This window comes from Mercenaria mercenaria, chromosome 12, assembly GCF_021730395.1.
Source record: "Mercenaria mercenaria strain notata chromosome 12, MADL_Memer_1, whole genome shotgun sequence".
NCBI classification, from domain to species: Eukaryota; Metazoa; Mollusca; class Bivalvia; order Venerida; family Veneridae; genus Mercenaria; species Mercenaria mercenaria.
Window position 1 is genome coordinate 52576679 of NC_069372.1, and position 26545 is coordinate 52603223.

Here is a 26545-nt window from a genome sequence, read left to right on the forward strand (position 1 = left end):
CAATCTCAATCAAAGAAGTAATACGTTCGGCAGTCGATGTGTCATTTTGTGTACCGGACAGACACGAGATAGCAGTTTGCAGGATACTTTCAACAGAACTGGACAGGCTAGTTAATGGTACGTCGTTATTTCACACCTAACGATGTGACACTAGGTTGTGTAGTACGGCGAAGGGGTAGTAGTTAGAGACATGATGTTTCTGGCACAACCTTGACCCCCCTGACCCCTTGTCCCTATTCTATAAGTGGACTTTAACCTTACCCTAAACTTAAAATACTAACTTGGTACCCTTGATACCCTGAAAATCTTTTAAATCTTTAGTTAAACCGAATGAAAACCTTTGGTTTAACCAAAAAAAAAGATTTAGTCTTTGGTTCGGACTGACCAATGCCGGACAATTTAAAATCCACAGGTTTTAAACAGACTAAAAAGTTTTAAACATATATAATATAAGATGAGTTTACAGAATAAAATATATTGTTTGAAAGAAAGAAGATTTACTGATAATATAAATCCTCATTATGTTACAACAAAAAACGGGAGAAAAATGATAAGGGCTACTTGTTCATCTTGTGGAAAAATGAAATCAAAGTTTGTTAAAAGTACAGGGGGTTATTTAGATATTCACAAAGCAATGTTACCTTTATTACCTAAGAAAGGTTTAACACTCCCAGGATATAATTATTGTGGGCCAGGAAATCCCCTAGATAATGGACCCCTGTCAATGAACTGGATGCAGTATGCATGGACCATGATTTTTGCTATGACAATGGTGTAAAAAAGGGTACATGTGATACGCAAATGCTTTCCAATTTAAATAAAACTAAATCAAAAACATTTGGAGAAAAGATTGCAAAACATTTAGTTGTGAAACCTATAATTAAAACAAAATACAAACTTGGGCTGGGACAAAAGTCAAAAAACGGGAAAAGGGGGTAGAGTATACCCCCGGAATCACTGCAGAGCCGGTAACTCTGAGCTACCGCTGGAGCGATGAATTAGCAGAAGAATTACACAAACCAATTAAAAGAAAATTTAGGAAACGAAGAGTGATAGTTAATGATATTGACGACACATGGTCTGCTGATTTAGTTGATATGCAAGCCTTTTCAAAATATAATAAAGGAGTAAAGTACTTGTTAACCGTTATTGATATATTTAGTAAATATGCTTGGGTTATTCCATTAAAGAATAAAACTGGACAATCCGTTACAGAAGCATTTGAAAAAATAATTTCAGAAGATAGAATTCAGGGACGAAAGTCCTCGAAGACTGCAAGGATTCCACAAAATTTATGGGTAGATGAAGGAAAAGAATTTTATAATAAAAAGTTTGAATCATTTTTGAATAAAAATAAGATTAATATGTATCATACATTTAATGAAGGCAAAGCTGTAATAATTGAAAGATTTAATAGAAGTTTAAAAAGAATAATGTGGAAATATTTTACAGCAAATAATACTTATACTTATTTAGATAATTTGCAGGATATGGTTGATAAATATAACAAAACAAAACATTCTAGTATAAAAATGACACCAACCGAAGCTAGTAAAAACTTAAATAAAGGTACTGTTTACTTTAATTTATATGGTGATTTAAAGATACCAAAGAGTAAAACAAAATTTAAAATTGGTGATCGAGTTCGCTTAAGCAAACTTAAAAGACATTTTGAAAAAGGATATACACCAAACTGGACAGAGGAAATATTTATAATTTATAAAATTAATAATACAAATCCCAGAACATACACTATAAAAGATTTAAATGATGAAATAATTCAAGGTTCATTTTATGAACAAGAACTTTTACCTACTTCACAAGAGGTTTTTAGAATAGAAAAAGTTATTAGACGAGACTATAAGGAAAAACAAGCTTTAGTAAAATGGAAAGGTTATAGTGAAAAATTTAATAGTTGGGTACCATTTAGTGAATTGGAAGAAATTTAATTAAAAAAATATATTATATAAATGAGCCATAAAAATTTAATTTCTAATAATGGAATAGAAACAATAGATCAATTAATTATTCACTTAACTAAACTAGCTGCTGCTTACAGAAAAAGTTATAAATTTTGTGGGAGAGTAAGTACCGGATTACATATTACAGCAGGTATCTTTGGTTGCTCAGCTGCATTAGCACTTGTTCCAGCTATTCCTATATTTGTAGCAGTTGCTGGCGCTGTTCCATCAGTAATTACCATATTAACTAACAGACTAAAACTTGACGACAAGAAATTTATTTTAAAAGCACATCATCACAAAATAAAACAACTAATAACAAAAGCACGGATTGCAGCTTTAGCTGTTCATGACCCTAATGATCCTGGAAAAGTAAATAAAGAAGAAGAGAAACAAGTTATTCAGGATATTTTTACAATACTATTAGAAATGCAGAAAGAAAAAAATTATTCAACACCTCTTGAAATGCATATGAAGGAATTTAAACTTAACGGATATAAAAGTAAAAAAGAAGAAGAGTTGTATTAACTTTAACTTTAATTAAAGATTTTTCTATAAGTATTTTATATAAATGAGAAAAATTATATCAGTTGAAGGTAATATTGCATCAGGAAAAAGTACGTTTTTAGATATTATTAAAGAATATAATCCTAATTTTAATATAATTCCAGAACCAATTCACGAATGGCAAAATGTTATGGACTCTGATTATAATTCATATAACCTTTTTGAACTTGCTGCTCAAGAACCTTCCAAATATTTATTTCCTTTTCAGCTAACAACTTTAAATAGTCATATAAAAATGTTATCTTCTGCTAAACAGTTTGATGGTATTTCTATCCTTGAACGTTGTTATTTAACTAACAGTAACGTTTTTACAAAACAACATCACGACAATGGTGTTATAAATGACCCCGAGTGGGCAGTATACAATCTTTTCTTAACTGATCATATTATAAAACCATACGGAAAAAACCCAATTGATGGATTTGTTTATGTTAAAACCGATCCAGAAATATGTTTTAAAAGACTTCAAAAAAGAAACAGAACGGAAGAAAACAAAGTTGGTTTAGATTATTTAGAAAAACTACATCTACTCTTCATGGCCAATCATTCTATGAAGTTTCAACATTCTTGGTCAAGTGGTTCTCTAGTTATTGATCGGAAATGGTTTTCAATGTTCAGGCCCCTGTGACCTTGACCTTTGACGGAGTGACCCCAAAAACAATAGGGGTCGTCTACTCCAGCAGCCCTACTACCCTATGAAGTTTGAAGGTTCTAGGTCAAATGGTTCTCCAGTTATTGCTCGGAAATGAAGTGTGACGTACAGACGGACGGACGGACGGAAGGACGGACGGACGGACAGGGCAAAAACAATATGTCTCCTGGGGGAGACATAATTACCATTTAATTGCACTCAATATAGAGAACGATTCACACTGTTTCGTGAAAAAAGACCAAGTAAAAACTTGTTAAGGTTCGTTTGGATTTACCAATGCTCTACACTTTCAGATTATGCATTTAGATACTTCAAGATTAAACTTCAATTGTTAGACATATCTTGCAAAACTTTGGAATTTATTTAGGTTTGATTTGATACAGAATGCCCTTTCAGTCAGTTTGCTAGTGCTAGGCATTTTTGATACATAACAACAGAAGAATCGTTTGAGCCCGCTAATCATAACTTACAAATAAGTCTGGAAAAAGCAAAATAAAACTTTGAATGGATGTTGTTTCTTCAAATCTCACAAATTTCTTCATTAAGATTTTTTTTTTTGTAAATTTATCAATATCACAGTGAACTGCAGACGATTTACTCTAACATTGCTTACTTTACTATGGTCACGTGACCACACCGGAAGTGAACTGTACTTGGATCTATATTGAGCAGCTTTAATGCTGTCGCATTCTGAGACCCTATGTTTTGTGAGTTTTTCATTGGTAGAACCAAACCTATTGTAATTATGCAAATTAAACTGTTGCTCTTTTTTTTATATATATACAGAGTAATTGTATGATAGTTTGCAGTTTTTTACGAAGGATCTGAGTGTAATTTTCCAGCTAAAATGGTTTGTTAAACTGCCCATGTGTGGCCAAATCCATAAAGTATCTCAGAAAAGTTTTAACCTTACATATTTTTTTCAACTTTACGGTAAAGAAAGTGTAATGAGCGGGATTTTCCAAAAACAAGTTGCATCCTTCATAACTTGTTTAAATAATAGTAAAAGTTGATCTTCACCCGATATTACATTGTACTGAAAAGGTAAACTTCGTACTTCTTACGCAAATCGCGTCGAGAAATCACATTTTAGCTCAACCTTAAATATATATAATTGTGACGTTTCTCTTTTTACGGAGATTAATTTATTTTTTGGGTTGTCCATTATATCCAAAAAGTAATTATGTTTCATTTGGTATAACAGGCTCTTTGAAACCTATATGTTTTCAAATAGAATGACTAAATAGTGTGTTCTTTTTAAGTTAATCACCAAAAAAAAAGTTTACAACAGCATAAATTTCATTTTAATTATATTCTTTTTTTGTTAGCCATTTTCGATTTCTTTCCGATCTTTATTGTTACGCGTGTATACCTGAATACATGCTACACACAAAAGCGGCGTAATGAAAAACATAATATAGTACTTCTTATTAAACATTTTACTGATCGTTCGCCACTCAGTATGTATCTTTTATTTTCTGAAAATGTTCCTGAAATGTTTTTGAATGAAATAAAATTATAAAATGACTACCAGGTTCATTTTCGTGCTGCGGTGCTAGGTAAATTTTGACTGTGCATATCAAAGTCCCGACCAACTTAAAAGTTAGAATTAGCCGGGAAGAATTATTTCCTGTTGTGGCCTTTCAGGATTTTAAGCCCATTTTCGTCAACATTTTATTATACATTTACATTTTTAAAAATACTAAACTCTTTCTATACAGTAACTTACAATTGTCGCATTGAAAAATAGTAGTCAGGGATAGAGTTATTTCGAGGGATCACCCTCTCAGGAATACATTATTTATTTTATTATACCGAAAAATTAATGAAATGATTTATTTAACATTAAAAAAGTTATTACTTACCAAATAATGAAGACAGAATTAAGGAGGCTTTACTAGTAAGCACTTAGAAATTGTCGCGACTTTGCTGTATAAAAATACTTTTTGATAGGTATAAGTCTTGAGGTTACATATCGCTGTATTTATGGGCATACTTCAACAAAATCAGCAGCAGTAACATTCGAAAAACGGCGATAACTACGGAACATATAATGAGAGCACTCATTTTCTTAGTAGTTAGTAGTTAAGTTAATTTCCAATCTGATGGTGATAGTTTCAGTTTAATATTTGATGAAAAATTGTTTTCAAAATGTTGCATGTACAACAAATCATTCAAAAGCAGAAAAGAAAAATAGGCCGGGTTCACACATGTATGAACACAAGATAAAGTTTAATCCTATGTATAAATAAGCGCATCGTCTTTTAATCAGTACGAAAGTATGATCGATCTCTCATAGGGAGACATGAAAATGTAATATCACATGCACAGTAAAACAAAATAGCGTTATTGCGCATGTGATATGAAATTATTGTTTTTATCATTAAATCTATATTTATTGTCCTTTCCATTGTTCTAGATGTAGTCACATGTTCAACGATAAAAAGTCGTATTTTCTCGAAGGCGGAGCCAAACACACATTGACCTCCAGCTGTGACGTCCACAGATGACCTATGGCTGCAGACATTTGTATCTAATGTTTATACTTATGAGTAGACTGGATTTAATAATAAAACAATTGTCGCCTTTTATATGTGGTCGATACGTGGATTTATCGACCTGTTAAAGCGATATCAAGTCGATAAATTCGCCCGAGGTTGATATTGCTTTTATCAGGCCGATAAATCCACATATGAGCCACGCCATGAGAAAACCAACATTGTCTATTGCGATTAGAGCAACCGTTAGCAAACAGCATGAATCCTGACCAGACTGCGCGGATGTTGCTTTTCTCATGGCACGGCTCATATCGACCTCACCAAAAGGCAATTATTGTATAGTATCGCAGGTGCAGAAATTGAAAAAAAAAACAAACGATTTTGCGCACGAGATACAAAAACGCTTGTAAATACGATATATTATTCAAGTTAAACTAATGGGAAAATTGCATTGGACATTGTGTGGGGTATAATAATTTAACATCTGAATTGCACACATTTGTAATCCATGCTTTAAAATGTTCATTTTAAAAACAAAAAAGTTAACATTGTGTGAATAGTTGTATAAGCATAGGCTGAAATAGTTCGTAGTCCTACCAGACCGATTTTTTTTTAATTCTGTGTTAAAAAGATATGCCAGTATTATTTTCAAATATAAAAGAAAGAGAAATCAAAAATTAAATAATCTAAAAAACAAAAATAACGTTAGCAGTAAATTGTTAAAACACGAAAGTTCATTGCTATCACTACCCTCCCATTTATCCATATTAGATATTTACCGGTTTTTTATTGTTTTGTTTTAAACAGGATGAGCGGGCATGTTTCGGGGTGTGTGTGTGTGTGGGGGGGGGGGGGGGGGGGGGGGGGGGGGGGGGAAGGGTCCGGGTTCGAAACTTTGCGACCGATCTTTCATATTTTATACTCCAGTTCATTCATTTCTACAACTTACTGTAACTCCGGGTATCATCTCCATTCATATCACCCGGTTTTGTTTAAAGCTAAATCATATGATTTATCATTTGAGCAACATTTTATGATATTTTTTTCAGTTTTCGGCTTGTATTTCAGGAACAAAGACCTATAACATAGAGTTATACCTCTTCTGGAAATGTTTACTTCGATACTTTTTATGAAATTTTGTAATTGCCTCCCTTTAATATGAAAAAATGTAAAAAGTGGACTATTTTTTTTTAGCTTTTGGTATAATTTATAGTTTTATATTCAAATTTGAATACTTCAACAACCTGAAACAAATGGCAAGTATGAAAACAGCGCATAGCTTCGAAGTTCATCTATTTTCGATCTATTTTGGTTGCGCAACTGAGATAGGCAAAAGGAGTATAATAATAATTTCATAAACTTACATCTCTAGTTAATTTTCGCAAATTGTGTACTTATCAATGCAAATCTTTGACAACCTTAATATAAGAGTGTTTATATTCATATGTTCCCTAAGACAAGATATTTTCATTAAATTAAAACTTAATATGCTAAAACGCTATCTTGGTCGGGCAACCAAATTTTATAAATACTTCCAGTGCACGGTATAGACCCCTTCGCCTTACTACACAACCTAGTGTCACATCGTTAGGTGTGAAATAACGACGTACATTTAACTAGGCTGTCCAGTTCTGTTGAAAGTATCCTGCAAACTGCTATCTCGTGTCTGTCCGGTACACAAAATGACACATCCACTGCCGAACGTATTACTTCTTTGATTGAGATTGATTCAAATATCTTGTTATTTTAGGTCTTTGCTTATGTCAAGTGCAGTACTTCAACAAACATACGTATCATCAATATTAAATACTTTGCTTCTACTTCTGTAATAATGAAATAAAATACACATAAAATTGCCTTGATGACGGTATCACCATTCGTAATTATATTAGCCTTCCGTCCGTAAGTTTCCGGTGGTTTCCGTACAATCGGAATCGGCTATTTCCGTGGTTTGGGCCGGGCCGGGCTGGGCCGGGTTTTATTAATAACCATCAGAATCGGCTATTTCCGTGGTTTAGGCCGGGCCGGGCCGAGCCGGGTTTTATTAATAAGCAATAAACAGCACTGGCCACCATTTAAAAAGTCACGATATGCATGATCAGATCTCTTTACCAGTTAAAAGAACATGTCTTCATTTCAGAATATCTGAAAAAAAGGTTCTTCTACGAAGATACCGACATAAAATGTGTTCTCTTCTAAGAAGTATATAAACGAACAGAGCCCTTGCGTCAGAAAATATTGGAATTACCCAAAAACGTCATTTCCAAAATTAGTAACGGAAACGAATATTTAACCCAACCAACCAATCAAATCGTAGAAAGATTGTTTACGTCAGTCCAATCTGTAAACGACACATCATCAGACTAAACAAAACGAACGAGTAAGTAACACGTAAACATGAAATCTTGACAAATGTTCAGTGAAATTATCCGCTAATGCGGCAGTTTTTTTCTTAAAATCTGGAATCGACTTAAGACCGAAAAAATGACAACGCTACAGCCTCAAACGATTGTGATCAAGACACTGCCGGCGAAGACGCCGACAACATTGACGGTGACAAGCCAGCTGGAGCACGATATGCTGGATGACCTCTACGGGGACGATGGACCCCGAAAACGCCGACGGTTGACACATCTCTCGCAGGAAGAAAAGCTTTTGAGAAGGTATGTTAAACTGTATTTTAGTTGTTTTTCGGTAAAGACCAAATGTTGCAAATAATATGCTTAGTCAAAATAATGAGACCTCGGATAGACCGATTTTACATTTTGATATTTTACGTTGTCTCCCTGGGCGGATATCGATCGACAAGTCAAAAAAAAATAACGATATTCAACTCTCGAGTACAATTATTTGGACTACAAATATGCTCTGCTGAGTGAGGCAGTTGAGATGGTATCAAGTCAACTCGTCCCCCAGTCAACTCGTCCCCGAATTGGTCATTTCGTCCCCCAAAATTGGTCATTTCGTCCCCATTTTGGTCAACTCGTCCCCCTTTCGGTCAATTTGTCCCCCTTTTGGTAATTTTGTTCCCCTTAATATTTTAGGCATTTTTGTTTTTTTAATGATATTTTTGACTTTGAAAACTTGTATTTAAAATCATCGTGAGTTTTGAAGGAGTTATATTGGAAATAGTTAAATTTAAATAATTAGGTTTGATAAAATAATAAAAGAAATATACTGAAAATATAAGACAATTAACTGAAATAAAATAAAATTAAAATAAATACAATGCCCTTAGTATTAAAATATAATATAATAGAAAATCTAACTTTTTAAAAATCATAGTAAGAAAAGAGAGAGCAATAAATCCTTACCCCAAGTCATAACAAAAGAAAGTTTTAATTAGAAATACAATAAAGAATAAATAAACAACTAATATCTGTCACATATGTTTTACTAAAAATAACCAACATGCTTTATATTCATTTTTGTCATTAAAATAAAAAAAAAATACTTCAAAAGTAGGGAGACAGTGGTTTCTAAAAAAAAAAGTAGAATGAGCATATCCCTGCATACGAAAGGGGTTAAAGGTAATTAATCACATTAAAAGGCGTTGATTGGGCTGATTTGAAGGTGTTAATGGTATTTAATTGCATGAGAAGTTGTTGATTGACCGAATGAAGTGTGTCAAAAAATTTCCCCTAGTAGAATTAAATGTGTTAATAGTTGATTGAAGTGAGGAAATTATTTATTATAAAAAAGGTTTAATAAAAAGTTAAATCTTATTCAAGAGTTTGAAAATAAGCAGCATCAAATACATACATTTAAACAGTAATCATGTTGACCAACATAGCAGACTTACAAAAACAAAAAAAATCCCAGAAAATCCTCCTTGTTAAATCGATCATTTTTTAAGCAAAAAGTTCTTAAAATGAACGAAAACTTATGTATATTTTTAGCATAAAATATACTTATTTGAAAGAAAAAAAAACTTAATTTATCATACTTTGATTTTTTTTCAAAAATGCGTTTTAAAAAGGGGGGCCAAAAAGGGGGGTCGAAATGACCAATTTGAAATCGCCGAGGGGGACGAAATGACCAAATCGGGGACGAGTTGACTGGGGGACGAGTTGACTAGGGGACGAGTTGACTGTAAATCATTGAGATGATGATGATGATGAAGTGTGCTGCTGTACTTGGCACCGCTATGCCACACCCCTTTTGGTTTTGTTAATTAGACAGTAGAGGCCTTTAGGTGTTTTAAAATTCTGAGAATCTTGTTGGCATTAATTTTTATTGTACAAAGATTGTCCAGTTTTATTACGATAATATATTATATATAATATCCGACGCTACTTTTTCAGGAAATTAAAGAATCGGGTGGCAGCTCAGACAGCAAGGGACAGGAAGAAAAATTTTATGAGTGAACTGGAACAAAAAGTGGCAGAACTTGAGAGGGAAAACAAAAAATTACAACAGGAGAACAAAGCCTTAAAATCAGAATCAGGCACATTGCAGAAGCAGAATCAGCAATTGAAGGGCCGACTATGTGAGCTTGGTTGTGGGTCCGTTAAGACAGAGGTGGTACCAGGATCAGCAGCATCCGCTGGCCTTCAGCAGCAAGGGCAGATCCCACCTGTGTCATACTGGACCAACACTTACACAGCTTCAATGTTGACTCTAAGGTGAGAAAGAAAGCATGTATTTATCGTTTAAAGTAAGAAGTAGTGTTTTTTAAGTACAAATGTATTTTGAATCACCTGTTTAGCATTGATGGTAATTTGAAAGGAATTCACCCAGTCTGCTGACATATATATTTAATTATACACTTTAATTTTTTTTTCTTTGAATTTTTTTCTGAGTCTTAGAAATCAAAAAATGAATTGCATTCCAGCTAAAACTATCACCCAATTAACTGACTAATATTTTTTAATGTTTCTTTTTTAAATCAGTTATTAAGCATTTTGAAACATTTTTTATTTTCAGCCTGACACTCTTGTTAGCATCCTCCCAGCCATCAATCAGTCGCAAATCTCCAACAAAAGTTCTGTCTCCACGGTTGAGATCTCATCCCTACCTGGATCTCCCGGAAACCATGGCAACACAGAAGAAACGAGCATGGTGGGGCCCTCATCAACAGAGCTGGAATCCTTCAAAGAACTGATGCAATTTGATCATGTCTATTTTAAGCCCCAGCCCAAGGGCAAGACAAACTCATCTGGTCAAATTAAAGTTTCTCCAAATGTGTTAAGCAAAAATAAAACTGTACGAAGTGTTCTGAAAGTGACTGAAAATGGCAGTAATGTGAAAAATGTGCAAGTTGTTATTACCTCCGACTTACCTGATGTACAGTTTGTGAAAGACTGCAATTCAGTATCACAGACTAACCAGTCAGACTCTTTTGAAACCATTAATGTTGATGATTATGACAGCGACATGTTAAACAATTTGAACTTTGACCTTTTGGATGACCTCGAAAACATCTTGAAAGCTGATACGGAAGGTTTGACCTGCCCTAAAGATAGTTATTTTCAGTCTCAAACAGGTGACAATGGACTCGTTTTAAACGAAAGTAATTCTCGAGGACAGAAGAGGAAAGTGAATGAGATTGAAGCAATTGTTGACACTCTTACATGTGATGTTCCTGAGAAGGCATTGTCAGTAGATTCGGACTACATTAGTGATGTTCCTTCTCCATACAGTACTGGTTCCCCATATAGCGTACATGATTCTGGGTCACCTTTAACTGACACAAACATTGAATCACCTCTAGCCGGCAGTGTTTGGGAGGAATCGTTCACGGAGCTATTTCCTGATCTTATGTAATATACATCTCTTCTGACTGTTACAGGACACTTTTCACACATTTTACTTTTCTCATTAACTTACAAATTCAACAGAAGTCAATGAGAAAACATGTTTCCATGGAAACCTTTGTCTTGACATATTCATTTGAACAATAATGAGAAATTGTTTAAAGGTATATGGGAAGATTATTATTTCCGTGATCTGTTGTCATGGAAACATTGATAATTTAGCCAAGAAAACGGCATAACATACTGATTTATTGTGTTAAAGAGTGGCAGTAATTGTTTCATCTTTCATTCATGATTTTATTTGTTCAGATTAATGTTATTTGTTCAGATTAATGTTATATATATTTATTATGTCATTTGAACCATTAGTCCTTTTTTGTGATTTGAAAATAAATTGAAATGGGCTGGTGCAAAACTATGTTATTATAATTTGAGAGTTTCTTTCAACAGTTGAAAATACCGGTACTGCATTTTTCCACACATTAGATCCAAGCATTTTCTAGTTGTTTAAATAGGAAACTGTTTGCAACCTTGATGCCCCAGTGACCTTGACCTTTCTTCTAATGCCACCCTTGGGGGAAAAACAGTCATTTACTGACCACAAGCAATCAGCATAATATCAAGTTTGATTGCTGTAGGCTTTTTTTTTTTTTTCTCTTTTTTTATTAATCAATCATTGTACATTGCTGTAGGCTTTGAGCAACTGGCTCCTTCAACATAAGAGGTCTTTCAACCATCATCTACTAACCCCAGATGTTCAGCTGTAAGACCAATAACTCTCAAAGTACAGTTATGAAACAACCAAATCCAACCCTGGGCTTTTCTACAGTTACGGCACAGGACTTCAATCGAACCGCCTTGCCGATGCCGGGCTAAAAACTCTTTTGACCTTAGTTCTACAAACCCTAAAAACAAAAAGAGTTGGTCATCTTTTGGCCTAAGACTATCATCCTATAAAATTCCAAAGCTGCAGGCAAAATTAAGCAAAAATTCAAGGTTACTGTGACTGATCTTTAAGGAGGTAGGTTACCTTGTTACAAGGGTAAATTCAAATTAGTTGAACCGCAGCATGTTTTTGTATTTCGTGTTGTATGAAGTTTTAACTGCTACAATCTCAATTTCGTTTGTCTCTGCCCCTTCAAGTTCAATTTTTATCCAGGTTTGAAGAACATGACCCTCCAAAGGTATTTCATATTGAAAGAAGAAGGAAAATACGGATATTTAACACTTCAGTGTATTTTAGTTTCACTGATATCCGTAGAAGTCTGCATAATTGATAATTTTACTGGTATGCACGTTATCTTTCTAATATAAGCTTAAAATGTATATGTCGCGGGGCTCGTGTTTCCATGGTAACGCATTTTCTCTCATTTTTAAACAACTATGTATAAAAATAGGGGTTTTCGACGGCTTCAGTGCCATTCTGTTAATGACCAACATGAAGTGTTTGGGTAATATTATTAGCAAAATACCAAGCACTTTACATGGTACTCTATTTTTCTTAAATTTTAAAGTAACCATGGCAACAGAGATGTTTAAAATAGCTTATATCTTGCTGTTTGTCGTAATTTCTTTTTAAAAAATATTGAATAAGATTATCTTTCTAGTTGATGTAGCTTTATAACATATTATTTCTAACGTAAATTACATTTTCGTGTTTTTTGCATTTATTCAAACAAATTTCACAGCTTAGAATACGTACAGCAGTACCCCTCGTCTGCTATTTTTCATGGCAAAATCGTTCAGCGTGCTGCTATTATTCTCATGGCTATTGTTGAAATGAAAATAAAAAGCCGGAGCTGTGTTTCTTAAATAGACCAGTGTCAGCGCTTTTGAATTTTACATTTAGATACATAGGTCACGGGCTTCGTTTCCATGGTAACATCAATTCAATTCATGAAACCACAATTTTCTACTGACATTTGAACAATTTTAGATCTTAGTTTTAGTATATAAGTAACAAATTATCAACGGAACCTGAAAAATAGATATTACAAATCAAACGGCTAGACTTTTTATTTGAAAATGGCCGTAACAAGTAACCTTTCACCCAACTATATTCCAAATAACATCGGTTGCCATCATCCATTTTCTTACATTCCGCATAACATTTCAATATAACTACATAAAAGAAGCTAAATATTGATTATTATTCAAAGCAAAAGACTCATAAAAAATATTCAGCAAATAATGGTTATTTGAAAATAGTTAAAATAAAGAAAATGTACAAAATTACGTACTTTCAAGATAAAAGCTATTATTTTGCGCGGTAACTGACACGTAACGTCATGACGTCAATGACGTCATGTTAAGGCAACATTGTTTTGAAGCGTTTCTGTGGCAATTTATCCATTATTTCTGCATTATTAAACCATAAAGCATCAGATCGAAAACAAGTTCATGATTTGTTTTCAGAAGAATGAATATACAAACACATTTAGTTTGTCGTAAACGTCATCGTAAATCGTCACGTTAGCTTCCGGTTGGACATGCGCACATACAAATATGAAGGTCACCTACCTCCTTAATGTCCCAAAACAGCTGAGTTCATGTGGTGGCCAATGGCAAATTTGGCAGCCATCAGCACAAGCATTGTTAATATATTGACTGTAAACTAAAATAGACGGATGGGAGCAAAACTATATACTTGCTCTTTTTTTAGAGAGGTTGGAGCAAGATAGTGACATTTCTGAAATGTACATAGCGATCTTTAAAAGTGTTAACACTGTACAGTTACTCTGGTTAGTTTCCAGCTCGAACACTGCTCTGGCTGAACTGACGTATCTCTTCTAAATAAGAGCTCATATAGAACAAATAATGCTGCCCTTGATGCATTCAGTAACTGCACAAGGAACAGAAATTATTTGGTCACTGTGCACTGGACATTTGACAAATTGACTTCAAATCAATAACTAGAAGATGCTTTTGAGGAAAAGCGCATGACTCCCCCAATGCATAGTAGCAAGAAGTCAATAGGGGACAGGAGCAAAAGTTCAAGAGACACCGATGGTTGGCTGCAATAGAGATCATCTACTGGGCATGTCCAATCATCCAAAGAAGTTTCAACATTCTGGGCCTTGTAGTTCTGGAGTTATAGATTGGAAACGTTTTTCCATGTTCTGGCCCCCATGACCTTGATTTTTTACCGAGTGACCCCAAAATCAATAGGGGTCATCTACTCTGCATGTCCAATCATCCTATGAAAGGCCTTTCAACATTCTGGGCCATGTGGTTCTCAAGTTATTAAACGGTAAGAGTTTTCCATGTTCAGGCCCTTGTGACCTTGACCTTTGCTAAAGTGACCCTGAAATCAATAGGGGTCATCCACTCTGCAAGTCCTATCACCCTATTCTGGGTCAAATGGTTCTCGTTATTGACCAGAAACGGTTTTCCAATTTCTGGCCCCTGTGACCTTGAATTTGATCAAGTGACCCAAAAATCAATTTTGGGGTCTTCTACTCTTACATTTCCAATCATCCTATGAAGTTTCAACATTCTGTGTCAAGTGGTTCTCAAGTTATTGATCAGAAACAGTTTTCCATGTTCAAGGCCCCTGTGACCTTGACCTTTGATCGAGTAACCCCAAAAATAATAGGGGTCATCTATTTTATAAGTGCTATCAACCAATGAAGTTTGAAGGCTCTAGGTCAAATGTTTCTCCAGTTATTGATCAGAAATGAACTGTGACATGCAGATGGCCCCTGTGACCTTGACCTTTGATGGAGTGACCCCAAAAACAATGGGGGCCATCTACTCTGTGAGTCCTATCACCCTATTAAGTTTGAAGGGTCTAAGTCAAATGGTTCTCAAGTTATTGATCAGAAATGGATTTCCATGTTCTGGCCCCTGTGACCTTGACCTTTAATAGAGTGACCCAATAACCAATAGAGGTTATCTACTCTGCATGTCCAATCATCCTATGAAGTTTCAACATTCTGGGTCAAGTGGTACTCAAGCTATTGATTGGAAATGGTTTTCCATGTTCAGGCCCCTGTGACCTTGACCTTTGATGGACTGACCCCAAAAACAATAGGGGTTGTCTACTCCACAGCCCTACCAGGTTCTCCAGTTATTGATCGGAAATGAAGTGTGACGAACGGACAGGTTAAAAACAATAATTCTCCCCCCAGTGGGGAGGGGGTGGGGGGGAAGATATAATTATGGGTCATTTACCAGTCATAAGTGACCTCCGTATCAAATGTGATCTTAGACCAAATCTTTCTCTAGTTATTTGGCAAAAAGGTTCTACTGTTCTGGGTCAATGTGGCCTTGACCTTTGACCTACTGACCTAAAACTCAATAGGGGTCATCTGCCGGTCATGTCCAACCTCCACATTCAGTTTCGTGATCCTAGGCCCACGCGTTTTCAAGTTATTGAAGGGAAACAGTTTAACTGTTCCGGGTCACTGTGACATTGACCTTTGACCTACTGACCTCAAAATCGATAGGGGTTCTCTGCTGATCATGATCAACCTCCCTTTTAACCTTCGTGATCCTAGGCCCAAGCATTCTCAAGTTATCGTCCGGAAATGGTTTAACTGTTCTGGATCACTGTGAACTTGAACTTTGACCTACTGCCCTCAAAAATCAATAGGGTCATTTGCTGGTCATGATCAACCTCCCTATCAATTTTCATGATCCTAGGTCCAAGCGTTCTTGAGTTATCACCCGGAAACTGATTGGTCTATGGACCGACAGACAGACCGACCAACCAACATCTGCAAAACAATATACCCCTCCTCCTGCGAAGGGGGCACAATAAAAGGATCACGTATTTTTATTCTCGTGTAACACCCTTGTTGTAGGCAGGGCTGTAAAATCATTGGCAGTAAGTACACACTTTTTGTGAAAGGAGTAATCAATAAAACAACATATAAACTGAGTAATGAATATCTTTATTGTTTAACTCGAAACTACTATTGCACATAAATACGTATGCTTTTATAACTTTAGTTAGGTTAGACAATTCTCTTACTTGTATAAAGTACTATGTGATTGCATAGGAAGGACAAATTTATATTCTAACACAGCTAGATTTTTTTGTCAGAAAGTCGAATCAATTTGGTACACAAAAATTAAATGTACATTAGCATGAATCAACATTTTTTAAATGCACTTGTACATGAATCTATACTTTCTTAAACTTTGAAGAAAAATTTGAAAATAAGTTAATGCAGTTACAGTCTAACAAAAAATTTCCGTTACAATGTTGTCGTTCTTCCATTTTCACTTCTGAAGCAGTCACCTCTGTCAACATCCAACCCCGATTTTGATTAAAAACTAACAGATAAGTTTATAAGACTTTCCTCTAACATATTTATTGACCTTTAGTAACAATGAGAAAATCACAAATTTGTGTAAATTCCAAAATTTTCACAACTCTTGCTGTGAGTTCATCAAGCCTACTTTTTGCTCGACTGTTTTTGGTAATTTTTTTAAAGGATAGACAGTAAAAAATGTTATGTTTGAAGTTGTTTTCATGCACCTTATCAGTCAGAGAGTACGTACAACAATCACAACTTGTTTTTTTTTTTTCTTTCAATGCACATGAAATGACCTCTTCCATTGTTGAATTATAAACATTCTACTTTTTTTACTCAAAGCTAGTATACTTCTTAGTAGATGATGACAGAGATGAAAGTATGGTAGGAACGACAACTTTTAGAAGCGGATTGTAAAACAATGTGCTGTGCCACTGCCAATGAAGTTTGAAGCTCGGCCAGCAGCCTAGACAAATCTGTCCCTACAACAAAGCATACATATCGATATAAATTTGTTCAAAACAGGAAGTTTGATATTTCCTAATAAAAATGCAACAAAGTTATATTTATAAACAAGTATATATGTCAAGTGCACATAAACACAGACCTGACAATGTGGTGCATCAATTATACCATGAATAACTGTCAGATCATTCCATATATAACTGATGCCTTTCCAAATACAATGGTGATAATAACTAACTATCGACAGAAAGGAGGCAAATGTGGGATAATAACTACCTGTCGACAGAAAGGAGGCAAGTGTAGGAAACAGTCATCAATAAATCTTCTGAAAATCAATATTAGTAACAGCTTTATTATCAACAGTAGATAATAACAATATTATAGAATGCTCAATCTTTACAGTGGACAATATAATAAGTGTTCCCTTTATAAATAATACACCATGTATGTTTAAATATAATTTAAACACCACTCTAATAAATATTAAGTCGCCTTAAGTCTTTTTATACAAGTACCCTAATATAATATACCCTGCTGTACAATGTTTATTTCTATAGTTGAGGAGGATGTTCATGCGAGTCCACATAAAGTAAAGACTTGCACCAATACAAATATAAAATATCCAACTAATACTATTTTCTCACTCTATATAGTTAAACACTTGAAGACATATGTTTTGATTAAAGACTTATCCGGATATAAGTTGTAGCGCAAAGAATTTTCTAAAATTTTACTTGTATGCTCTTTAAGATGAATTATAATAAAATAAAAACAAACTTCATAAGTATCGGTTGCCAGGCTATCTATTGTACTTTGACTATTTTTAGAACACTACTATTTGTCATTAAGTTAAAAATAGGCAAAAAAATATTAGTTACCAAATATCATAAAACTATGTATCATACTTTAAAATAGAAAAGCCAAGTAATAATATTCCAAGATACTTGATAACACCTGTATGTTATTCACTAAAATTTTAATTTTAGCTTTCTAAAATCTGGAATAACCATAATATCAGTTATTTCAGGTAAAATTTACATGTTTTTATAAATAAAAATAATTCCAGCAGAGAAATGTACAATTTTTCTTGTATATATACTTCAACATATATTACACTAGAAAATGTTAAAAGACCTATTATAGATCGCCTTGCTCGTTTCCAAGATTTATAACATTTAATTACCTCCCTTTAAACTTTTGAACTTTATTATTTCAGTACACATTATGTTGATGAGGGAATTTTTTACTCTTGAAAACACTCAATCTTCCCATCTCATAATGTTTCAGTGAGCAATTGATTTAAACCATCAAAAGTCATTGCGAGTAATGAATTATTTCAAATGCTGGAGACAATGTCACCTGCTTTCAATTGTTTCACAATTTCATCTGATAAAACATTATCACTTATTAAACAACTCATATCTAGCACATTACAATGAAATCGTTTAATATAACTATAAATATTTATTGATAAAGTGATCAATTCAATGTGTGTCAGCTAAATTATCCGCATATACAACTGTTTGTAACATAAAAGTGAATGCGCAAAAAGATGCGCATTGGCAACTCCCAGATACGTCTTTAATATGTAGTTTTAATGACCTTACTGAATGTAATATTGACCAAAGACTACATGATTGTATAATAAACAAGAGACCATAATTATAATCATTTTGCAAAATGGGAAGAAAGATCCATTTTAAATAGAAGATCCCTTTGTTATTCTTTGAGATGGGGACTGCAGTTTTTCTAAATGACTTAGGACCTAGCCTGAGAAGTTGGAGATTCTTTAAGTTTTATCCATAAAAAATATACAACATAATATGTCTGCATCAAACACCCCTCTAAGTACCATTAATTAGGAATGACTGGGTTTCTGTCAGGTAAATTTGCCAGAAGAGAAAGAAATATATATGTTATCAGACATTATTTCCAAGTTTAGGACCTATATCTCCCTTGATAACCATTTTTCTTGGCTCATGATTTTTTGCATGTGTGTTGAATTTTGTTTGTTTTGGGGTTTAACGGTGTTTTTCAACAGTAGTACAGTTATGTAATGACGGGCAGTTAACCTACCAAGCACTCCTGGATTTTGTACCAGTATAAACATGTTCTCTGCAAGTAACTGTAAACTTCCCCTGTGAATCAGAGTTGGAGGACGAATGATTTCAGACACAATGTCTTTTATCAAATTGTCACGGAGAACATACGCCCCGCCCTGGGACTGAACTCAGGACCCGTAGATCTGCACTCTCCCTATTGAGCTAAGCAGGCGAGCTTCCATGTGTGTCTAAGTACGTAAGCCAAACATATATCATTTGGGCAGCTCTTCCAGACAGATGTTAGTCATTTTAAGTTTCCAGTGGGTACTGCAAGATACAGAAGATGCTTCAATTCAAAGGACTTCTCTACCTTCATTTATGAATCAGATGTAAAATACGCACACAAGGAATTATTCTTACCCGAAAAAATAAAAAATTCTCGCTGAAGGAGCAGGCGCTCAAACTCGTGACTCCTGGTTTCATAGTTTTACATTTTGCCAATGATACTCTTTCATATAACACAGACAATTCAATTTCATCATTCATACAAAGCATGTAAATTACACATAAACTTCAACAGGTCTATTAGCATCATCTATAAAAAATAATACATAAAACATTTTTTCATATTATTTAAAAATGATATACAAAATTAGAAAACAACATTCCTGAGAAGTAAGTTAAGGAAAGAAAATTAATGTCATTGGTCGCCTATTGATTCACAATCACATCCATTATAGAACTTCCATAACACAAGTACTGAACATAAATGCCTCAAAATGTGCATCGAAATATCCCCTTTTTTTAACAGATGGCAATATTTGTAAAATATCAAATATCAGTAACCAATATTATTTAAGTTGGTATAGAATAAACTTGTATTTCAGGATAATGAAGAATATAAAATGCAATAAAACAACAATTGCTCCCCTTTGCCAGGAAATGAGCGAAGTGTTTAAAGCTGTCAAGTGTTTTGAGTCATCAATACAAAAAACAAGAGGGTCATGATGACCCTGAATCACTCACCTGAGTAATATGAGCCACATGATTCAAATGACAAACTGATCCTAAAATATAAAGAAAGTATGTCAGTAGATCATATTCATGGTCACTGAAAGTCAGTTTTAAGATCTGTGTGCTTAACTGTACATGTCATCCAAATTTCAAGGTTGTATCTTAAAAAACAAGAAAGTAGGTCAGTAGGTCAAGGTCACAGTCAGGTGACCCCTAATCACTTGGGGGTCATCAGGTAATTATAATTAAACAGTCCAGGACCTATGATCTAATAATTTTTAAGTACTTTTTCCTATATAACTCATATAACAACTGACCCACAGGGCATCCAAGGGGTATAATTTGAACAATCTTGTAAGAGATCCACTAGGCAATGCTACACACCAAATATCAAAGGCCTAGGCCTTGAATTTTAGGACAAGAAGATTTTTTAATTAACAAAAGGGTCATGATGACCCTGAATCGCTAACCTGAGTAACATAAGCCACATGTTTCAAATAGCAAACTGATGCAAAAATATTAGAAAGTAGGTCAGTAGGTCAAATTCATGATCACTGAAAGTCAGTTTTAAGACTGGTGTGCAAAACTGTACATGTCATCCAAATTTCAAGGCTTATCATAAAAAACAAGAAAGTAGGTCAAGGTCAGTCAAGTGACTCCTAATCACTTAGGGTCATCAGGTAATTATAATTAAACAGTCTAGGAAATATGATCTGATAATTTTTGAAGTATTTACTCCTATATAACTCATATAACAAGTGACACCCAGGGTGGGCCTCTTTTCATCCCAGGGGCATAATTTGAACATTCTTGCTAGAGATCCACTAGGCAATGCTACATACCAAATATCAAAGGCCTAGACCTTAAACTTTCAGAAAAGAAGATTTTATTTTTTCCCTATAAAAGTCTATGTAAAATTTTGGACCCCCAGGGCAGGGCCTCTTTTCACCCCAGGGACATAATTTGAACAATTTTGGTAGAGGACCACAAGGCAATGAAACATACCAAATATCAAAAGCCTAGGCTTTGCAGTTTCAGGCAAGAAGATTTTTAAAGTTTTTTCCTATATAAGTCTATGTAAAACTTAAGACCCCCCAAGGCAGGGCCTCTATTCACCCCAGGGGCATAATTTGAACAATCTTGGTAGAGGACCACAAGGCAATGCTTCATACCAAATATCAAAGGCCTAGGTCTTGCAGTTTCAGACAAGAAGAATTTCAAATTTTTTTTCCTATACAAGTCTATGTAACTTGGGGCCTCTTTTCACCCCAGGGGCACAATTTGAACAATCTTCATAGAGGACCATTAGATAATGTCACATGCCAAATATCTAGGCTCTATGCCTTGCGGTTTTGGACAAGAAGATTTTTAAAGTTTTTCTTTGAGTTCTGCATGGAATTCAGTTCTTTGAAAAATTTTGAAAGGGGGCCACCCAAGGATCATTCCTGTGAAGTTTGGTGTAATTCTGCCCAGTGGTTTTCAAGAAGAAGATTTTTTTAGAAAATGTTGACGGACGCACGACACACGTCACACGACGGACACTGAGCGGTCACAAAAGCTCACCATGAGCCTTTGGCTCAAGTGAGCTAAAAATAAAATCTTGAGACCCCCCGGGGCAGGGCCTCTTTTCATCCAAGGGTTATAATTTGAAAAATTCTGGTAGAGGACCACAAGGCAATGCAACATACCAAATATCAAAAGCCTAGGCCTTGCAGTTTCAGACAAGAAGATTTTTAAAAACAATTCCTATATACTATGTAAAACTTGAGACCCCCCGGGGCAGGGCCTCTTTTCACTCCAGGGTAATGATTTGAACAATTTTGGTAGAGGACCACAAGGCAATACTACATACCAAATATCAAAGGCCTAGGTCTTGTAGTTTTAGACAAGAAGATTTTTAAAGTTTTTACCTATATAAGTCTATGCAAAATTTGGGACCCCCCGGGCGGGGCCTCTTTTCACCCCAGGGGCATAATTTGAATTTTTTTTATAGAGGACCATTAGATGATGTCACATGCAAAATATCAAGGCTCTACGCCTTGCGGTTTGGGACAAGAAGATTTTTAAAGTTTTTCCTTTCGGTTGCCATGACAACCAGAGTTCTGCATGGAATTCAATTCTTTGAATAATTTTGAAAGGGGACCACCCAAGGATCATTCCTGTGAAGTTTTGTGTAATTCTGCCCAGTGATTTTCAAGAAGAATTTTTTTTAGAAATTGTTGACGGACGGACGATGGACATTGAGTGGTCACAAAAGCTCACCATGAGCCTTTGGCTCAGGTGAGCTAAAAATAGAAGGAAAATAGCTGCAGACCATATAAATGGTTCAAGTGAGCCCGGGTGCTTGAAGCACTGATACTCGAAAGAGCAGTGTTCCACTGTACAACTATTAATTTATATTTTTACTGCATGACTGATGCCGGTAGTTTAACCTTTACCCTGCTAAATTTCTAAAATGGAATGGTCCATCGTTCAATTTGGGCAATACCATTTATTATTCCAAGGGGTGTTCAATAAAAATTTACTGACTGAACAGTGCAGACCATGATCAGCTTGCATGGACGTGCAGTCTGATCTTGGTCTGCATTGGTCGCAAAGGCAGAATCACTTGCCGACAGAAGGCTAAAGGTTAAATATATTATTCTGCAGACAACACAAAGGTTTTTATAAAAAAATATTACCTTGTGATAACAAAATTACTTTTTTGTACTTTCAAATTAACTAACAAAATGAAAGTACTGTTTTAATTTTAAAATATTTGACATACATTTAGACTTTGGACCCATGCCCATTTAACATGCACATTAACACTGCTGGTAATCACATCTTTTTTAAAATATTAACATTATTACTTGGCCTATAACTATATTTGCAATATCTCAAGTGCAGTGTTTTCTGGCATCAAATGTGTGAAAAGGGTTTCAGTGAATATCGTCCTTATTCATTTTTTAGGAATAATCAAGATATCTTAAACAACATGGCCATGAAGGCCCAGTATGGCTCACCTGATCTAGTTTGAAGTTTTTACCCCAGATGACCCAGTTCCTTATTGGACGCAATTTCATAAAGACAAACATTCCAACCCTGTTTCATGTAGATAATACAAGTTTTTTCTACGGTTTGACCTGGTGACCAACCGTCTGACCCTAGATGACCTAGTTTCGCACTTGACCTAGATTTCATAAATACCAAATGTATGTCATGTGGGCGCTATTTTAAGACGGGAAATTACAGAACAACATTTTGTGTATCAAAACTTACCTTTAACCTTTACCCTGCTAAATTTCTAAAATGGAATGGTCCATCATTCAATTTGGGCAATACCATTTATTATCAGAATGGGTGTTTACTGAAAATTTACTGACTGAATAGCGAACAGTGCAGACCATGACCAGCCTGCACGGATGTGCAGGCTGATCTTGGTCTGCACTGGTCACAAAGGCAGAATCACTTGCTGACAGCAGGCTAAAGGTTAATGTTTCATTTAGAATGTTTCAAAATTTCACCTATCACCAAAATTCAGAGAGGGCATGCAAAGAAACTACCGGTAGACTAAATTCAATAAAAAAAAATACTGCTGTTCATGTGAAGTTGTTTAAATACTTTCTATCTAAACAAACTTGAGAGATCATCTAAACAAACTTAAAGTGAGTTCCATGCAAGGAAAATACAGACTAAGTCTAATTAAAATCCATCAAAAAATTCAGGGAAAGAAATCCTTTAAAGAATAAGAGCTGTCTTATGACACTGTGCTTGACTATTTTATGCCCTTCCACCTAATACTAGCTTACAAAAGATTATGCAAAATTTTCTATATTGAAAAAAAGGGCATAATTTTGCCAAAATGTAAGTCAGAGTTTTGGAACTTGCATGTAAGTCATCTGATGAAGCAAAAGATTTGTGGAGAATCTGAATATATTAAATCTTGATCAAGGAGTTCTCGAGAAACATGCTTTACATGCTAAACTTTCGCTATGTTATTAACGGGTATAATTTTAACAAAATAACAGCTAGAGTTAATAAGTAATTTGCCCTGTGAGGTCACCTCATGATGCCAAAAAATGTGTGAAGTTTGAAAGCATTTTGGCCAATTAGTTTTTGAGACACCCCTGCTTATATGCAAAACTTCTGTGACATGAATGCAGACACTGAAGTAAAAAAGGGTGACACCGAAAGCTCTACTATTTGAAAAAATGAGCTAAAAATGTTAATGCTTAAAAATGAAAATGAGTACACATTTTTACTTATAACAAACCATGAGCCTTTAACTCTAGCAGGCCAAAGCCTGAGACCTCAATAAAAAAAAAACATTTCTGTAAAATTTACAAACAACCTTTTGGCCTTTGAGACATATCATAAATTATTACGAGCCAGTTACTAAGTTCTTACAAAACACTAACAGGTTCACAAATACAACACAGTTTAGGAGAATAAATGTTACCTTATGTGTTTCAAGATCATACATTTTCCTAACGAAATATCACATGATTTCATTTCAAAAGTGTCACGTAATACTGGAAATAAGACTTTATACTCCATAATCTGATAATTTTTCTTTCTACTTTCTGTTTGATGACATAACACTGGAATGTTAAGATAACTTGATTGGTATAATTACAGTGTCATTGTAATATCTATCAACTTCAATGTTGGCATTTTTTGCACATTGCCACAATTTTTCAGGTAAAACACACAGGTTTTTTTCCCTATCGGATAGGCCTTATTTCACATCACATTAACACATCATTTTAATTGCATAAAAAACAATTTCTATCAATCAAGTTGCTTTCTACCAGCAAATTATACCAATTCAAAATTAAAGACAGAGGTTAATCAAATGTCTGCATGCAGAACCTGCTACAGCAAGCCAAACAGCTTCCTGTTATATCAGCATGCCCCAAGAATTTTGTGTCTGAATTGTTGAAATTAAGAAAAGAACTTTCAAATGTTAGCATGTTTCAGCTCAGCTACAATGATCAACTTTTACAAGAATTAACTTAAAAATAAAAATATAATGAGTTTTAATGATTCATAACATTTATTTCAAAAATTTTATTTCGACATACAGATAGGGGCATGCAGTTTAAGGTTCATAGCTAGAAATGAGTATTCTATGTTTACTTAAGTTGTTCATATCACCTTGGTATCACTGACTGAGCATAGGCCATATTTTTGCATAATATCACAATATTGATTCACAATGATGACAATATTGAAGAATTAAGTGTTAATCAAAAATGTTGTGTCATGCACAACATTCATTTTGTTGTTTTGTTAATGCCGAGTGTGGATGAGTTTTCAGCCATTCGAGTGTTATTTCTTTAATCTGTTGTTTAAATTCTTCATGCATTTCCAGAAAAGTTCTCGCCTTTTTCTCACTAACAATTGATTCACTTCGCGAAATCATACTTTCATGATCAAATGAGTCATCGTCAAATGGGTTATGTCGTCGAGCATGACCGCCGAACGCAGAGTTTGTTTTGTTATTGCTCAATCCTGACTTATCTTGAATGAGTCCTGATCTGACAAAAGTGTTTCTGTCTTCAAATGCACTCTGCAGCAGTTTACGATTGGAATTTGAGTCAACGTCTTGTAACTGAGCCTTAAGTTCGTTCACACATAATTTCATGTAATCGTAGCTTGCTCCAGACAATACCTGTAAAATTAACAAGAGCTGTCCGTAAGACAGCCAAGCTTGACTATTCGAAATATTGTCACAGAAGCAGGAAATTATTACCCAAAATGTTAAATATCAAAAGAGTTTTAAGTTCGAAACGGGACATAATTTGACCAAAATGCATATCAGAGTTATGGGACTTGATGCTATCAACTAGTTTAATAACCCCGAAGAAACATGTTAAGTTTCAATTCCATATCTGCATTAGTTTTGGAGATAGTAACTTGCATGTAAAACTTTAACCAGAATTTTCTAAGTCCAAAAGGGGGCATAATTTGCTCAAAATACATGTTAAGAGTTATGGAACTTGACCCAGTGAGGTTGGTAACTGACCTAGAAAAAGAATAAATAAGTTTCAAAACTATATGCCTTTTGGTAATAGCTGTATGTACTTGCACGCAAAACTTTAACCAGGATTTTCTAAGTCCAAAAAGGGGCATAATTTGCCCAAAATACATGTCAGAGTTATGGGACTTGATTCTATCAACTAGTTTTATAACCCTGAAGACACATGTGAAGTTTCAATTTAATATCTGCATTAGTTTTGGAGATAGTAACTTGCATGTAAAACTTTAACCAGGATTTTCTAAGTCCAAAAGGGGGCATAATTTGCTCAAAATACATGTCAGAGTTATGGGACTTGACCCAGTGA

General features: G+C 34.6%; 3 protein-coding genes across 10 annotated transcripts in view; 2 read left to right on the forward strand and 1 right to left on the reverse strand.

Annotated features, from left to right (window-relative positions):
- The first annotated feature begins 8023 nt into the window (after positions 1–8023).
- Positions 8024–11849, forward strand: LOC123533908 (X-box-binding protein 1-like). Its single transcript, XM_045315887.2, has 3 exons — positions 8024–8341; positions 9983–10303; positions 10605–11849. The coding sequence occupies exons 1-3, from the start codon at positions 8163–8165 to the stop codon at positions 10780–10782; spliced, it is 678 nt and encodes a 225-aa protein (XP_045171822.2). The 5' UTR covers positions 8024–8162; the 3' UTR covers positions 10783–11849.
- LOC123533357 (uncharacterized) lies at positions 10782–11444 on the forward strand. Its single transcript, XM_045315000.2, has one exon. It carries the CDS (start codon positions 10782–10784, stop codon positions 11442–11444), a length of 663 nt encoding a protein of 220 aa, XP_045170935.2.
- Positions 11850–16312: 4463 nt separating the features above from the next.
- LOC123535096 (sesquipedalian-1-like) overlaps positions 16313–26545 on the reverse strand; it is a 46245-nt gene continuing 36012 nt past the window's right edge. For all 8 annotated transcript variants that reach the window (XM_053520071.1, XM_053520065.1, XM_053520067.1 and 5 more), the window contains one exon: positions 16313–25872. In XM_053520071.1, the coding sequence (XP_053376046.1) occupies positions 25462–25872 (411 nt within the window). In that variant the 3' untranslated portion in view covers positions 16313–25461. The remainder of the gene's footprint in view (positions 25873–26545) is intronic.

Coding starts and splice junctions, on each gene's coding strand:
- LOC123533357 (XM_045315000.2), top strand. CDS start 10,782: ATGCAATTTGATCATGTCTATTTTAAGCCCCAGCCCAAGGGCAAGACA.
- LOC123533908 (XM_045315887.2), top strand. CDS start 8,163: ATGACAACGCTACAGCCTCAAACGATTGTGATCAAGACACTGCCGGCG. Junction 8,342..9,982: donor GAAGAAAAGCTTTTGAGAAG/GTATGTTAAACT, acceptor CTACTTTTTCAG/GAAATTAAAGAATCGGGTGG. Junction 10,304..10,604: donor GCTTCAATGTTGACTCTAAG/GTGAGAAAGAAA, acceptor TTTTATTTTCAG/CCTGACACTCTTGTTAGCAT.